Below are 18,569 nucleotides of genomic sequence, written 5' to 3' on the forward strand. Positions count from 1 at the left end.
TGAGGACAGGAATTCAGTTTGTTTAATAGACCTCTGCTCTTCCACAATACCTAACTTGGGATCTTGTGTGCAGCTGGCAATACATTTTGCTGGTGGTTTTAGATGACATTCAACAGATAATTCCTAATAAAAATTCTTAGAAGAAGGAAAAGAAAAGTATCTACCAGAAACCTAAGCAGCAGCATTGTTTTAAAGTCAAGGACAAGAGTGGGATGCCTATTATTCTGGCTACTATTCATCATCGTTGAGGAGGTCCTAATCAATGCAGTAGGAAAAATGAAGTATTAGGAAGAAACAAAACATATTTGCCTATGAAATTATGAACAACCTGAAAGGCCCAAGAGAATTGACTAAAATTTTACTTAAGTATGAGAAGTCAATAAGATGGCTAGATACAAAATGGAGAGCTCAACATGCAAACCACAATAGTGTTCCTACATTCCATAAATAGCTAATCAATGAATGGAGGAATGATCCAATTTACAATATCAATATCAATTATCAATAATATATAATATCAATTTATAATATCAATAAAAGGCATAAGGTACCTAGGAGTAAACTTATAGCAAAGAATGGGTAAGACCTATGAGATGAAAATATTAAAACTCTTCTGAAGGACATTAAGAAGAAATGAATACATGATATGAGATGCCATGTTCCTAGAATATTGCAAAGATGTCAGGTCTCCTCAAATTAACCTATAAATTCAAAGCAATCCTATTCAAATCCCAAAATAGTTTTTTTTTTTTTTAAACAAAAACTAGTCGGACGACATTTGGTGGAGAAAATATGCAAGCCTAGCTACAAAATGAGAGAAAAAGAAGATCAAAGAGCAGGAGCTTACCCTACCAGACATTAAAATATGTTATTATAAAGCAACTGGAATTAAGTACATAGTGTGATACTGGTACAGGGAAAGAAACTGGATTGATTGAGTCTAGATAAAAGTAGTATTTTAGATCAGTGAAGAAAGAATGAATCATTCAATAAAAGATTTTAAAGTAACTGGATCTTTATGTAGGGGGTGAAAAAAGTTAGATCTCTTACCTCAACCGTACCAAAAACCAAAACAGATTCTACACATATTAAAAAATATAAATAAAAACAAATGTTCTAAGAGTATAGAAGAAAACAGTACAGAGGCAACAAAGGCCTCGTTAACAAGTCCCACATCCCAGAAAGCATGAGGAGAGGACTGGCAGATGTGGTCCTTGCCCATCATTCTTCATAGTCCTTACCCCCTTCACCCCTGGATTGTTGGCCTTCCTGTTGACTTATAAAAATATATTAGTCCTTTTAGTGGCTTTCATTGAATTTCAATGTTTCAAATATTTGTCAGTGTTTTCATCTTTAAGGAGACAGAACAGTGGAACTGGAGCACAGGCTTTGCAATCAGGCGAAACGCGGTTCTGCCTTGGGTTTTGCCACTGGGGCCTTAAGCTGATTCCCTTTTAGGTATCAAAGAAGGATGGTAATATCATCCTTACAGGGGATTAAATCGGGTGTGGAAAATTCTTCCTATGCTTGGCATAAATCTGTGCCAAGTTTGCTAATGGTGTCACAGACAAGATGATCAAATCTATCAAAGGTTTCTGCCCGTGGTGTCAGATCATAAAGCTCTTTCCCACCACAAAATGATAAAAATATTGCTTCTGTTTTCTTCTAACAGTTTTATGGGTTCTTTTCTTTTTTTACATTTACTGAAATATGTTTAAGGTGAGAAATGAGGCTCTGCTATTTTTTTCCTCCTAAATAATCAAGCAGTTGTTCTATTACCATTTACTTATTTTCTTCCACTGATTTGAATACTAAAAGGTAACATTTCAAAAGTCCTAGGAACACATGGGTCTGTGTATTGCTGGATTCTGTAAGCTACTTCAAATAAATATTAGGCTGCCTTATTGCTCATTGTGAAGTCGACATAATGCCTCATCTCTCTTCCTTTGAACGCCATTATTGTCTACTACAGGAAGAGCACTGCATGGTCTCTGTCCTCAAAAAGCTCATCATCAAAAGAGGGAGAGGAAATAATGCAACCACATAAATACAAACAAAAGGCTAAACTACATAGAAATTAAAAACAGCAATAGGAATTTACAGAACTTCCCTGAAAGCTAAAGTCCACAGGCCACCTGAAGATGCAGAGGGTACTATCTGGACAATGGCCAGTGATTTATCTTCCCAGAGACTTTGGTAAGCTGACCCCATGCCAGTTCCCTAGACTCCTGGGCTCAGCAGTCAGACTCTGTCCTCAACAAAAACAAACTCACTTCTTCCTATAGAGGCAATCTCACTTTGTCAGTGCCCCAGGATGGATCAAAATCAGAATGCCAGGTTGTCACTTGACAATGGGAAATATATCTGTTCCGCAGATAGGGCATCTGTGTCTACATGGTTGGGAACTAGCTCCCAGGGACACTGGCCTCCATGGCGCACCGAAACACAATTAGAAGGCTACTTGGTGAGAAGAGAATTAGAAGGAAAGTAACCAGCTGAATCCAGTGTTTGACAGAAAGGACTGAAGTAGCCAGATCCATCCATCTCCCCCACAGGCACAGCCTCACTAGTGGGCTTAACTCTCATATGCTGCTTGAGGGGCCATCTCTACTCTTGGGGAAGCCTAGGATGTGGCATGGCCCATGGTGGGCTCTTCCTCACCATTTCTATGTTTTTACTACTGACCAACCTTCCTGCAGACAGACATGTTTCTCTTTAGCAGTTCATATATCCACTCCATTTTTACTTAAGTCCAATAAACCAGGACACCACTTGATGCTTACATAGCTCTGCTCTTCTCCATGTGTTGACGTTGGTGTTTCTCTCTCGGGGAGCTGCCTTTTAAAAAGTTGTTTACCTTATTTTTGTTTTCAGGGGAGGGGAATGCATCATTATGGACCCTAAGAAATGGTGACAAATCTCACAGAAGGAGTAGGACCAAGAGGGCTGGAGAATTCAGGGAAGGCTTTTTGGAGAATGATGAACTTGCGTTGGCTTTTGAGAGACTCATGGTACTTCCACAGGCAGAGCGAATTAAGGGGATTTCAGATGGGCAAAGGCACTGACAAAAGCAGGAATGGGCATGGGGTGACTAGAGTGCGGTGAGGGGTGGCTTTGGCTGGAACGGAGGCCTGCTAGGACAGTAGAAAAGGTAAACAAGGTAAATGAGGTTGGATTGGTGGGATAGGTCAAGACTGTCAACTTGTTAAATCATTCTTTTAAAAATGTTAGCACCTGCCTGTTGGGAAAAGGAAGAAGTCATTAAAGGATTGAAGGAAAGGTAAACAGGCAAGCTCCAACAACAGACTATAAATCTGACGTGCTTCGAGGCAGCCTCCTGCAGGATTTGGGCTGCAGTGTTTGAACTGAACCTATTCACACAACACCTTACACAGCGGAGGAGAAAGCTGCTAAGTAAATCTAATGAATCAACAAGATGACACTTTTATCTGTAAGCCGTGTCCTTTCTTCCAGGATGGCTGATGGTTCCGGGAGGGCAGAGAGATTTTCTCTGTCATCATTTCAGCCAAGGAAAGAAATCAGTGGCAGTCTGAGACTCACGGGTGAGTACATCTAATCGACATAATTTTGAGTTGAAGAAATGTTACTATCATGTCAACTCTGGCCTTCTTAAACTTAATGTCTCAGACAGTCTAAGGGCTTGTTGCCTTGGTTACAATCCACAGATCTCCCGGCAGTGGGGGGTTCTTTTAAAATTCCCTGGAATATACTTGGCAGTAAAGGAACAAAGCAGATTTCAGTCCTCCAGACTGAAGAGGAATATCAAGTAGTAGTAGGTGGGAAAGTGGCTTTGATTTTCAATTTGTGGGTTCTGAATCTATTATAAAGGTAGAAGATATTCTGGAAATCTGAATTAATGGTTGTCCTTACCTCAATGAGACAGAAAACTATAATCAAAATCATCACTACTACAGTCACAGATATTGCCAAGATGAGTTTGTTGTTATAGCCATAACCTGGAACTTCTTTTGTGAGCTAAAAAAAAATAAAGAACAGGTTTTTTTTTTTTTTAGAAAACAGAGACAGGATGAAAGCTAACTATTCTTCAGCTACTCTAAAACCCCATTCTTTCAGATGAGTGGCTTACAGATTATTAAGGAACATACCAAATCTAAGGTGTTATGTAATCTTATCATCAGCATTTTCTTCAAAAATTTATTTATCTTGTACGTTAGGTCCCCTTCTCATATACCCTGGGGATAGTGGCACTAAATGAGCAAAGTGGCAGGTCATGTGTCTCAGCGAACACTACCTGGCCAAGACAAGACCCAGACTAGGCAACCCCTGGTCTCTGGGCTTGGGTGATTTCATGGCATGTCCTAAACTGACTCAAAGTCCAGATCCCATGTTTCAGGAGTTTTCCTCACCTCACTGGACTCCTGCCCCTTCTGTTCACTCTGGACTTCTGTGCTCTCGTTGATATAGTTCTCAGTCTTCCATTGGTCCGTATCCCACTCTGCCTTGGACACCTTTACTTCTTGCTGCTCACTGAGAAGCTTCATCAGGAGGCCTGTTCTGGAGATGAGCTTGGCACAAGCCAGTTGCACGTGGGTCTCGGAGCAGTCCATTTTCAAAGTCCGGATAACATGAGAAATGAGCCTTCTCACATCATTATTGGGGATGAGGGACCGTAGCTGCTGGTTTAGCTGAATTTCAAATAGATCCCCTGTGGCTGAGTGCTTCGACACAGTGAACTCCGTGGGCTTCGGGGGCAATTCGGTGCCCACGTTGTGGTATTCCCATTGTGTTTCATTGGTTTGTTTAACAGTTGGCATAAAGTTGTCTCCGGTGGCTGCAGAATGTGCCCTGGGAGGATTCTCATGGTTCCCGAATTCAGGGAGGGTTTGTTCTGGCACAGTCATATTTCCTGCAGAAATAGATTCTTCAAAAACATTCTGCGCAGTAGTGTTTTCCACAGTAGTGTTTTCCCTAAGAGGTTCTGAAAGAGTAAATAATTCCGGAAGAGGATTTTCCTGAGAACTCATTTCTCCTGAAGATGAAAAAGCCTCCCGTGAGGGGGAATTTATGAGGCTCCTGACTGCAGAGAATGGAGGCCTCTTTGCCAGCATCAGTCTATTTCTGAGAGGACTTTTCTTTCTGAATTTTCGATTCCATTTGGCCTTGGGTTCTCTGTGGACCACACGTGAGCGAGTTTTATGAAAGATGTGCTTCTTTCTGGAATGTGAGACTGGTCTGGGAGCCTTCATATTCCTAACTCTAGCATTCGCATCCTCTAAAACAAAAATGGTGTAGGTTAAGTCTTTTGATTTGTTTTTCACCTCAGGTAGGGATTTCGGAGCAGTGGAGGCAGAAGGCCTGCCCAACGAGTATTGTTTCAGGAAGGAAGAGACTGCTGCCTTGTGCTCCTTTATGAATGAAGGCTCTGTATTGAAGGAGTCTCCCACTAATTTCTTGGGCCTCTGTGCCATGTGAAGCTGCTCCAGCTCCCTTGGAGATGGCCTCCCGAGCCTTCTTTCTTTGGCCATGTTCTCCACAAATGGCTGGGCATTCTGTTTCCTCTGCTTTCTCTGACGGCCCAGTTCTTTGAAGTACCTTTTCCGTAGGCCCTTGGGGCCCTTGATGACCTTTTTCACTCTCAGCATCTTTTTCCCTACATGCTCAGCCTTGGCGAGGCTCTCTCCCTGTGCTTGGGCAGTTTTCAATTTCTTTAGGAAGATCTGGCGTTTAAATTTGGGACCGAAAAGACCGGAATGTATAAGCATGGCAGTTTTTTCCTTCTTTTTCACCTCATCAATTTTTTCTTGAATTTCCGCATCTAACAAATTTTCCAGAAAATAGAGTTTCTTCAGTTTATTTTTGTAAGTTGAATTGTTGGGTCCAGGTTTAAGAGCTAGGCTCCCTGTGTCGTTTGTCAAGGGACCCGTGGGCTTGTCTCCATCTTGTGCATTTGAAAACAGAAGTTTAATGAATGGTAATAATGTTGATTCTACATCTTCTAGATTTCCCTCTGAGAAATAAGGCAATATGTAATTCAGGGCACTAATAACATCACTTTCATCATTAAAGTCTAGCTGCTCATTGATAAAGGCTAGACTGACGCTATTTTTGTCTGAGGATGCCTTCTCTGGCTCAATAGTCAGCTCAGTACTGGTGCTCTTCTTCCGGGCTTTCAATACCTTCATGAATGATCCTTCTGTATTCCTTATAGATACTTCTTCATCTATCAACAAAGAAGAGACTAGTTTTGATAATGAAAGACTGCTAGTACAGCTTTTTGTCAGTCAACAGTCATATATCCCAGTCAAATAAATTAAGAATCGGCAAATATCTGAGTACCATTTAGAGAGGAGACAAACTCAAATTTGAATCTATGACTGGCAACAACAAAAGGAGAAAAGGATGTTTTTTGAAAAAGTGGCTATTTACTCAGAAACTTCCATAGTGTGAATAACTATATTTGGGATAATTCCATGGGTCCCCAAGGCCCGACTGCCCAGTACTCAAAAAAAGTCAAGGCTGGAAGACACTCAGCTAAACTGTGCACAGATCTACAGTGACTCCTGGCATTCATATACCCCATCCTGTCCTGCTTCAGATGCAGAGGGAGTGTGAGGTGTCCTCCTTCCTTTCTTCAGTGTGCTTGTGTTCTTACTGCCATCACAGATGCCCGTGACTGCACCCACTGTTATAGGTCCTCATCTGGATATGCCTTCTTTAGCTACCCACCAATTCCTTTGCTTGGTCCCTGCTCCCATATATTGCAGTTCATATAACATAAGCTCTAATCAGGAAAAAAACCCACTATGTCTGCTCTGGCTCTTTGTTTAAATGTGGGCAGGGATCTGGGATGTAGGTTAAATTTCCCAGGTATGAGAGATATGCCAATGTGGAATGTTAAATAAATTAAGGGAATGATACTTGAGGTCTTAAAATGCAGAAGGGATAAAGAAACTTTAGTCAGATGCCTATTTCACTTTCATTTCCTTTCATTTCTAATATTTCCAGCTTTACTTAGGGAATCATCCAGAGCATCCAACTACCTGAAAGTCAAGTGTGCCGCTGCGTATACTGCAGAGCATGTGCAGCTGGGTTTCTTTTCCAGAAGAAATAGAAGTATTTTTAGTGGTCGTGGTGAGGGTCAGAGGAGGAGGTAATAAGGGCCACAAGAAAGAAGCAGCAACAGGCTTGCTGATAGCCCAAAACAAGAAGACACTTGAGTGCTAGGCTACAGCACTTAACACCTCTGGTCACAGTTTTCCTCACCTGTAAAAGGAGATTAAACATGCCTCTTCTCCCCAACTCTAAGGGAGAAGGGAGTAATAGAATTGGTAAAAAATTGTTTTGAAAAATAAGCAACACTATATTTACAGAAATAGCAGTGTTATTTCTGATGTACCATAGATCATTGATAGGGACTCATATTCCAGCTATCCGGGTGCAAAAGCACATTTTGGAAGTCATCAACTTAGTGCCAATAAAACATAGTATACAGAAAAATACTTAAAAACACCTGAGTGTTTTTGGACAGAAAAGCTTAGGATTCAGAACAAGTTCAGAGTTGGGCAGTTCAAGAATAGAAGAGCCCTCTCTTTCCATTAGAAGGTAGCAGCTTCTGGTTAGGGAACAGAAACTCTCAGGCTCCAAATACAACTTTTTTATAAATCAGCATCAGTTTTGCTCTTATAATAATATAACTTGTAAAAATAAACAAAATAAACAAAAAATATATCTCTCTCTGTCCTATAAGACAAAGGGCACCTGAGATGCAATGCATATAATATCAGTTTACAAACTGTGATGCACTATATGAACAAGTTTGCATTTGGGGATAATTATTTAATAAGGTAATTGAGAATCTAACTTTTAACAAAGGAATAGTTCTTAGGAATTTAGGGATTTGAGGGTACTTGGGTGTCTCAAGTGTATGACTCATGGTTTTGGCTCAGGTCACGATCTCGGGGTCATGGGATTGAGCCCTGCATTGGGCTCTGCACTCAGCGGGGAGTCTGCTTGAGATTCTCTCCCTCTGCCCCTTCCTCAACTTGCATGCTCTCTCTCTCAAATAAATAACTCTTTTTTTTAAAAAAAGAGAGATTTAGGGATTTGACTCTGAATGAATAAAAATAATGCAGTGACATCATTACTTAAAAATTTTATCATTGTTGATTAAAAATAAAAAATTAAATAAAAATTTATAAGTTTATCATAAGGCAATTCAGACTCACCACAATGTGTGGCATTTGTCATACATTCACTGTCACAATGCAGCTTGACTGTCTTGCAGACAACCTCAATATTATTTTTGAATTGACAGAGACAGCAGGCCATACGGCTAGGTAAAATCCTATAAATTGAAACACAGGTAATTAAATTAGTGGTAAAGGAGTTACTTGAGTAGATAGAAGACGCAGGCCAAGGACATCACGGGGCTGTGCAAAAAGGAATTCTTGAGGCATATGGCCTGGATGATTGGGGAGGGACCAGTTGGCCAACTGCTCCTCTAGAATATTGTAAATAAATAGACAGGACAGAGGTGCCCAACAGAAAGGTAAGGATAGTAGGGGGTATGGTATGCCAAGAGTAAGATAGAGATGAGAACTGGGTGACACTGATCAGTAGTTTAGTTCAGAAGTATCTCCTTCCAACCCAAAAGTCTCAATTTGGGTTGATAGCACACAGGAAGAGGGTAGACTTCTAAGAAGAGTCTGAAAGGTCTGAAATATGTTCTGTATTGGGGATAGAAAGCAATCAATCAAAACAAGCCAATAATCTACACAGATGTTACAATTAGCAGACAAAGACATTTAAAAAGTTGTAACTGGGGTGCCTGGGTCGTGCTGTTGGTTAAGTGTCCCACTCTTGGTTTCAGCTCAGGTCATGATCTCAGGGTCATGAGATCGAGCCCCGCATTGAGCTCCTAGCTCAGCATGGAGTTTGCTTGAGATTCTCTCTCTCTCTCTCCCTCTGTCCCACTCACTCATGCTCTCTCTCTCTCTCAAGTAAGTAAATAAATCTTTTTAAAAAGTTATAACTGTATTTCACATGTTAAAAAACCCCAGACTAAAAAAACCACGCCTCTACTTAACTCAGTGAGTCGTGTAACCCCTTCAAGTGGCCTAATATATGTGTACTTAGAGTCCCTGAAGGAGAGGAAATATAAGAAATTTTGAAAAAATAATACCCTAAAATTTTCCAAACAGGTAAACCCAATAAACCACAAATCCAAAAAGGTCAGTAAACTCTAAGCACAAGAAACATGGACAAAATTACATGAAGACACATCATAATCAAACTGCTCAAAACCATCAATATAGAGAAAATCTTTAAAGCAGCCAAAGGGAAAAAACCACATACAACATATAGAGAAACAAAGATAGTAATGACAACATGTCTCTCGTTGGAAATAATGGAACTCAGTAGAGCAATGTCTTTAAAGCAGTGAAGAGGAGAGTGGACCGAATGACTATCAAGCTAATATTCTATATCCAGATCTTTCAAAAACAAAAGCAAAACAAAGACCATCTAAGACATACAAAAGCTGAAAGAATTCATCACTAGTAGACTTACACTGTAGAAATGCTAAAGGAAATATTTTTTTAAAAATATTTATTTATTTATTTGACAGACAGAGATCACAAGGAGGCAGAGAGGCAGGCAGAGAGAGAGGAGGAAGCAGGCTCCCTGCTGAGCAGAGAGCCCGACAGAGGGCTCGATCCCAGGACCCCGGGACCATGACCCGAGCCAAAGGCAGAGGCTTTAACCCACTGAGCCACCCAGGTGCCCCTAAAGGAAATATTTTTAAGTGGAAGGAAAATGATACCAGATGGAAAGGTGGATCCACACAAAAGAATGAAGAACATTAGAACTGGTAACTACACAGGTAAATATGTAAGATTTTTCTTACCATTTAAATATCCAAATATAATATGATTTCATTTATATGTAGAATCTTAAAAAAAAACAAATGAACAAACAATGACAATAAAAAAGAGAGAAACACACTCATAAATATGGAGAACAAACATGGTTGCTAAAGCAGAGAGGGTGGGGATATAGTCAAAATGGGTGAAAAGGATTAAGAGGTAAAAACTTCCCATTATAAAAGAAATAAGTCACCAGATGAAAAGTACAATGTAGGGAATATAGTCAATAATACTGTAATACACTTAATGTCGTGAGCATTTCATAACATATATAATTGTTGAATCACTATGTTGTACATCTGAAACTAATATTATATTAACTATACTTCAATAAAAGAGTTAACTTACTGTTTAAACAAAAAAATAATATGGTGTGCTGTTTATAACTGAAAGTAAAATGTATGAAAGCAATAGCACAAAGGCCCAGGAGGGGAGAAATGGAAGTATAATATATATTGGAAGGTTCTTATACCAATCATGAATTCATATAATATCATTTGAAGATAGACTATGATAAGTTAAAGATGAACCCTACAAACCAATAAGCAATCAATAAAATAACAAAACCAGAGTTGTTACTAATTAGCAAAGAAATAAAATAATAAAATTTACTCAGTCTATCCAAAAGCAGAAAGAAAAAGAAAAAAAATGAAACAAAGAACAGATGGGGCACGGAGAAAATATTAGACAGTAGCTTTAAATGTAATCATAAAAATTATTACATTAAATGTAATTGGTATATTCACCCTAATTGAAAAAAGTTGTCACACTAGATAAAAAAGCACAAACCAACTATATGCTGTCTACAAGAATCATCTTCAATAGAAAGATATAAATAGGTTAAAAGTATGGAAAAAATTATGCTATGCTAACATGAATCAACAGAAACCTTGAGTGGCTATATTACTATAAGACAAAGTCAATTTCAGCAAAGAATATTACCAAGGATAAAGGAGATTATTCCATCATGATAGAAATGTCAACTAATAAAAAAAGAAATAACCTAAAAATTTATGCATCTGATAACAGAACTTCAAAATATATCAAGGAGAATGGCAAAGAGAAACAAATAAATACACAATTATAGTTGGAGATTTCAATATCCCTCTCTCAACAATTGACAGAAAATATATATATATATAAAATCAGTAAAGATATAGCAGACTTGAACATTACCAACCTACTTGACCTAATTGACATTTATAGAACACTCCACCCAAAATCAGAATACATGTTTTTTTTCCAAGTAGACACATAATATTTACCAAAACAGACCATTATCTCATCTATTACCAGAATTCATGGCTATAAAACAAGCCTCAGTAAGTTTAAGATTTCAGTCATTCAACATATGTTCTGTTACCACAATGGAATTAAATTAGAAATTAACAGATTTGAAAAAATCTCCAAATATTTGGAAACTAAACAATATATTTCTAAGTAACCCTGTGCATCAAAGAAATCGAAAGGGAAATTAAGAACTATTTTGTATTGACTAAAACTGAAAACATATCAACATATGGGATGTTGCTAACACAGTGTTCAGCTTCCCTAGCATCCACTTTTAAGAAAGTAGAAAAAGAAAAGAAAATTAATCACTGAGTAAGGAGAAGAAATAGCATAATAACAATCAAGACAGAAATGAAGAAAATGGAAAACAGGAAAATAGAGAGGTCAGTGAAACAAAAAGACAGTTTTTAGAGAAGGTAAATAAAATAGATAAATCTCTAGCCATATTGACCTAGAAAAGATAAGACAAGACACAAATTATCAATATCAGAAATGACAGGGGTGGGGCGCCTGGGTGGCTCAGTGGGTTAAAGCCTCTGCCTTTGGCTCGGGTCGTAATCCCAGGGTCCTGGGATTGGGCCCCGCATCGGGCTCTCTGATCAGCGGGGAGCCTGCTTCCTCCTCTCTCTCTGCCTGCCTCTCTGCCAACTTGTGATTTCTGTCTGTCAAATAAATAAATAAAATCCTAAAAAAAAAAAAAAAAAGAAATGACAGGGGTGACACCAGTATGAATTCTACACATGTTAAAAGAATAAGGGAATATTATAAAATAACTTATGTCAATAAATTCAAGATGAAATGGACAGATTTCTTAAAAGACATGAGCTACTCAAAAATAAATATGTAACTTAAATAGCAACTTAAAAATAACTTTAAGTTACTTAAAGTAAAATAGTAACTTAAAGAAATAGAGTGTGTAGTTTACAGTCTTCTCACAAAGAAAGCTTCAAACCCACATGGCTTCACTGGTGAATTCTACCAAACATTTAAGGAAGAAATAATGCCAATTCTATCAAACTCTAGCAGAGAACTGAAGAGAAGGGGCTACTTCCCAACTCATTTTTAAGGCCAACTTTTGCCTTATCAAAACTAGACAAAGACATTACAAGAAAAAAAAACAGACCAATTATCTCTCATGAACACAGATAACAAAACTCTAAACAAAATTTTATTATATCAAATCCAACAATATATGAAAAGATGTTATATCATGACAAAGTGGGGTTTATCTCAGGATTGCAAGATTGGTTTAATATTTGAAAATCAATGTAATTTACCCAACTTAATAAACTAAAAAAAAAAATCATACAATCATTGTAATAGGTGGAAAAAAGTATCGGAAAAAATCTAATACCCATTCCTGATTACCAATTAAAAAAAAATACGCTTGGCAAACTAGGAATGGAAGAAAACTTCTTCATCTTGATAAAAACCTAACATTATCATATTGAATGGCGAAAGACAAGTGCTTTCTCTTCAAGATCATGACAAAGGCAAGGATGTCTTCTCTCATTACTTCTATTTGACATTGCACTAAAGGTTCCAGTCAGTGCAATACAGCAAGAAAAAGAAATAAAATGTATTCAAAATGGAAGGGAAGAAGCGAAAATGTATTTGCAGATAAAATGATTATCTATGTAGAAAACCTGATAGTATCTATAAATAGTTTACTAGAACTAATAAGTGAGTTTATCAGGTTTTCAGGATAAAAGATCAATATATAAAATTTAATTTATCTCTAATACCTAGCAATGAACAATTAGAACTTGACATTTTAAGAAATATTACTTATATTGGGACGCCTGGGTGGCTCAGTTGGTTAAGCAGCTGCCTTCGGCTCAGGTCATGATCCCAGCATCCTGGGATCGAGTCCCACATCGGGCTCCTTGCTTGGCAGGGAGCCTGCTTCTCTCTCTGCCTCTGCCTGTGCTCGCTCACTCTCTCTCCCTCTCTCTCTCTGACAAATAAATAAATAAAATATTTTTAAAAAAAAAGAAATATTACTTATATTAACATCAAAGGTATAAAATACTTAGAATAAATTGGGAAAGATGTAAAAGGCTTGCACACTGAAAACTATAGAATATTCCTGGGAAAAATTAAAGAAGACCTAAATAAATGAAGAGCTATAAAGAGTTCATGGATCAGAAGATTCAGTATTGTTAAGATATCAATTCTCCCCAAATTTGTCTGCAGATCAAAATCCCAGCAGAATTTTCTGTAGAATTTGGCAAGCTAATTCTTAAAATTCATATAGAAATGTAAAGTTCTTAGAATAGCCAAAACAGCTTTGAAAAAGAAGAGCAAAGTTGGAGGACTAATATTACCTGGTTATAAGACTTATGAAGATACACTTTCAAGACTTTGTGATATTAGTGTAAATTTAGACAAACAGATCAAAGACACAGAATGGAAAGTCCAGAAGGAGAGATACAGACAATTTATTTTCAGGTTCCAAGGCAGTTGAGTGGAGAAAGGATAGTCTTTCCAACAAATGGTGCTGGAACAATTGGATATCCATAGGCAAAAAAGCAAACATCAATCCAAACCATATACAGAAATGAACTCAAATTGGTTCAAAGATTGAAATATAAAACCTAAAACTATAAAATGTCTAAAAGAAAATGCAGGAGAAAAATCTTTATGACTTTCAGTTGGGCAGGATTTCTTAGATATGACACCATAAGCATAGCCCACAAAAGAAAAAAATGGATAAACTGGACCCCATAAAAATTAAGAATTTCTACCTTGCAAAGCACACTATTAAGAGAATGAAAAATAATCCACAAAATGGGAGAAAATACATAGTAAATTACATATTTGATAAAGGACTTGTTTCCAGACCATATAAAGAACTCTCAAAATTCAATAATACAGCCGAAAGGCAAATAAGCATATGAAAAGATATCTGAAATCATTAATCATAAAGGAAATGCAAATAAAAGCCACACACAAATAAAAGTCACTAAATACCTATTAAACTGTCTAAAATTAAAAACACTTACTATAGCAAGTATTAGCAAAAATGTAAAGAAAATGGAGCCCTTATACACTGTTGGTAGGAATGTAAAATGGTACAACCACTGTGGAAAATATTTTTTTAAAAACTTAAACACCCACTTACCATATGAACTAGCCATTCTACTTCCAGGTATTTGCCCCAAGAGAAATGAAAGTATGTATCCATACAAAGACTTATACATGCATAATCACAGAAGCTTTATTTTTAATAGCCAAAAATTGGAACAACTCAAATGTCCATCAATGGTGAGCAGATAAATTGTGGCACACCCATATAATGGAATACTATTCAGCAATGAAAATGAATTATTGATATACATAACAACATGAATGAATCAAAATAATCATGGTGAATGAAAGAAGCCAGTTAGAAAAGAGTATTTGCCACATTATTCCATTTACATAACATTCTAGAAAATGCAAACTAATTTTTAGTAACAGAAAGCAGATCTATGGTTACTACCCAAAGCAATCTACAGATTTAACTTAATCCCTATCAAAATTCCAACAGCATTTTTCACAGAACTAGAACAATCATAAAATTTGTGTGGAACCACAAAAGACCCCCAGAATAGCCAAAGCAAAAAAGAAAAACCAAATTGAAGGTATCACAATTCCACATTTCAAGTTATATTACATAGCTCTAGTAATCAAAACAGTATGGTACTGGCACAAAAAGAGACACATAGATCAATGGAACAGAATAGAAGCCCAGAAGCAAACTCATAATTAATCAATTAATCTTTGACAAAGGAGGCAAGAATATGCGATGGGAAAGACAGTCTCTTCAATAAATGTTGTTGGGAAAACCGGACAGCTATGTGCAAAAGAATGAAACTGGACCACTTTCTTACACCATATACTCAAAATGGATTAAGGAACTAAATGTGAGACCTGAAACCATAAAAATCCTAAAAGAGAACACAAGCAGTAATTTCTCTAACATTGGCCTTAGCAACATTTTTCTAAATATGTCTCTGAGACAAGGGAAACAAAAGCAAAAGTAACTATTGGGACTACACCAAAATAAAAGGCTTCTGCATAGTAAAGAAAACAACCAAAAAACTAAAAGACAATCTACTGAATCAGAGAAGATATTTGCAAGTGACATATTCAATAAAGGTTTAGTTTCCAAAATGTATAAAGAACTTATACAACTCAACACCAACCCCCCCCCCCAAATAATCCAGTTTAAAATGGGCAGAAGACACGAAGAGACATTTCTCTAAAGAAGACACACAAGGGTGCCTGGGTGGTTCAGTTGGTTAGTCGTCCACCGTCAGCTCAGAGCATGATCCCAGGGTCCTGGGATTGAGCCCCATGTGGGGCTCCCTGCTCAGCAGGGCGTCTGTTTCTCCCTCTCCCTCTGCCCCTCCCCCTGCTTGTGCTCTCTCTCAAATAAGTAAATAAAATCTTTAAAAAAGAAAACCTGGAGTGCCTGGGTGGCTCAGTGGGTTAAAGCCTCTGCCTTCCGCTCAGGTCATGATCCCAGGGTGCTGGGATTGAGCCCCGCATCAGGCTCTCTGCTTGGCGGGGAGCCTGCTTCTCCCCCTCTCTCTGCCTGCTTCTCTGCCTACTTGTGATCTCTTTCTCTGTCAAACAGATAAATAAAATCTTTTTAAAAAATACAATTACGTTTAATACTGAATATAATCCTGGGACATTCATGAAAACCATTCACAAATCCCAAATTAAGAATGCCTGAATTAGGGGGAGGAGTCAAGATGGCGGAGAAGTAGCAGGCTGAGACGACATCGGGTAGCAGGAGATCAGCTAGATAGCTTATCTAACCATTGTGAACACCTATAAATCCAACGGGAAATCGAAGAGAAGAAGAGCAACAATCCCAGAAACAGAAAATCGATCACTTTCTGAAAGGTAGGACCTGCGGAGAAGTGAATCCAAAGCGACGGGAAGATAGTCCCCGGGGGGAGGGGCCGGCACCCGGCAAGCAGCGGAGCGACGGAGCACAAAACCGGGACTTTTAAAAGTCGGCTCCACTGGGAGACATCGCTCCAGAGGCTAAACTGGGGGGAAACCCAGGCGGGGTCAGCATAACCCCAGGACCCGCGGGGTCACAGAAGGACTGGGGGTGTCTGAGTGCCGCAGAGCTCGCAGGTATTAGAGCGGGGAAGCCGGCTATAGCGACAAAGCCGAGGAGTGAGCTCTAAGCCCGGGGTTACCTTGTGCCGGTCGCAGGCTGGGTGGGCTCGGAGCGTGGCCGGAGGCCACGGAGACAAAAGCGACCCGGCGCTTTTCTCCAGCTCCAACAATTGACTGCTTTCCTCGAGGCGCGACCGCAAGCCAGGGAGGCGGGACTGTTGGGCGCTTTGCTCTGAGAGCGCACTGAGGAGCGGAACCCCAAGCTCTCTGCTCCTCTGGGCCGAGAGATTGGGAGGCCGCCATCTTCATTCCCGTCCTCCGGAACTCTACGGAAAGCGCTCAGGGAACAAAAGCTCCCGAAAGCGAACCCGAGCGGATTACTTAGCCCGGCCCCTGGCAAGGGCGGTGCAATTCCGCCTGCGGCAAAGACACTTGAGAATCACTACAACAGGCCCCTCCCCCAGAAGATCAACAAGAAACCATCCAATACCAACTTCAGTCACCAAGAACAGCGGAATTCCACAGCAGGAGAAAGCAAATCCTACCTGGACAAAATGACAAGGCGGAAAAACTCACCTCAAAAAAAAGAACAAGAGGCCGTACCGAAGGCTGGAGACCTAATCAATACAGACATAGGTAGCATGACAGATCTAGAGTTCAGAATGACAATTCTCAAGGTTCTAGCCGGGCTCGAAAAAGGCATAGAAGATATTAGAGAAACCCTCTCCGGAGAGATAAAAGCCCTTTCTGGAGAAATAAAAGAACTAAAATCTAACCAAGTTGAAATCAAAAAAGCTATTCATGAGGTGCAATCAAAAATGGAAGCTCTCACTGCCAGGATAAATGAGGCAGAAGAAAGAATTAGTGACATAGAAGACCAAATGACAGAGAATAAAGAAGCTGAGCAAAAGAGAGACAAACAACTACTGGAACATGAGGAGAGGATTCGAGAGATAAGTGACACCATAAGACGACACAACATTAGAATAATTGGGATTCCAGAAGAAGAAGAAAGAGAGAGGGGAGCAGAAGGTATATTGGAGACAATTATTGGAGAGAATTTCCCTAATATGGCAAAGGGAACAAACATCAAAATCCAGGAGATGCTAAGAACGCCCCTCAAAATCAATAAAAATAGGTCCACACCTCGTCACCTGATAGTAAAATTTACAAGTCTTAGCGACAAAGAGAAAATCCTGAAAGCAGCCCGGGAAAAGAAGTCTGTAACATACAAGGGTAAAAACATTAGATTGGCAGCGGACCTATCCACAGAGACCTGGCAGGCCAGAAAGAACTGGCATGATATATTCAGAGCACTAAACGAGAAAAACATGCAGCCAAGAATACTATATCCGGCTAGGCTATCACTGAAAATAGAAGGAGAGATAAAGAGCTTCCAGGACAAACAAAAGCTGAAAGAATTTGCAAACACCAAACCAGCTCTACAGGAAATATTGAAAGGGGTCCTCTAAGCAAAGAGAGACCCTAAAAGTAGTAGATCAGAAAGAAACAGAAACAATATACAGTAACAATCATCTTACAGGCAATACAATGGCACTAAATTCATATCTCTCAATAGTTACCCTGAATGTTAATGGGCTCAATGCCCCAATCAAAAGACACAGGGTATCAGAATGGATAAAAAAACAAAACCCATCCATATGCTGCCTACAAGAAACTCATTTTAGACCCGAAGACACCTCCAGATTTAAAGTGAGGGGGTGGAAAACAATGTACCATGCTAATGGACATCAGAAGAAAGCTGGGGTGGCAATCCTTATATCAGATCAATTAGATTTTAAGCCAAAGACTATAATAAGAGATGAGGAAGGACACTATATCATACTCAAAGGGTCTGTCCAACAAGAAGATCTAACAATCTTAAATATCTATGCCCCTAACATGGGAGCAGCCAACTATATAAACCAATTAATAACAAAATCAAAGAAATACATCGACAGTAATACAATAATAGCAGGGGACTTTAACACTCCCCTCACTGAAATGGACAGATCATCTAAGCAAAAGATCAACAAGGAAATAAAGGCCTTAAATGACACACTGGACCAGATGGACATCACAGATATATTCAGAACATTCCATCCCAAAGCAACAGAATATACATTCTTCTCTAGTGCACATGGAACATTCTCCAGAATAGACCACATCCTGGGTCATAAATCAGGTCTCAATCGGTACCAAAAGATCGAGATCATTCCCTGCATATTTTCAGACCACAATGCTCTGAAG

General features: G+C 38.9%; 1 protein-coding gene across 1 annotated transcript in view; it reads right to left on the reverse strand.

The window, feature by feature from the left end:
- Nucleotides 1-18,569, reverse strand: part of LOC308357198 (leucine-rich repeat-containing protein 37A2-like) — a gene marked incomplete at its 5' end in the record, with an annotated part of 48,786 nt that overhangs the window by 2,100 nt on the left and 28,117 nt on the right. Inside the window, 3 exons of the mRNA XM_080826666.1 lie at nucleotides 3,892-3,996; nucleotides 4,389-6,202; nucleotides 8,208-8,326. Of these exons, the coding sequence (XP_080682792.1) occupies nucleotides 3,892-3,996; nucleotides 4,389-6,202; nucleotides 8,208-8,326 (2,038 nt within the window). The remainder of the gene's footprint in view (nucleotides 1-3,891; nucleotides 3,997-4,388; nucleotides 6,203-8,207; nucleotides 8,327-18,569) is intronic.

Source organism: Martes martes, assembly GCF_963455335.1.
Source record: "Martes martes genome assembly, chromosome: 16".
Lineage (NCBI taxonomy): Eukaryota > Metazoa > Chordata > Mammalia > Carnivora > Mustelidae > Martes > Martes martes.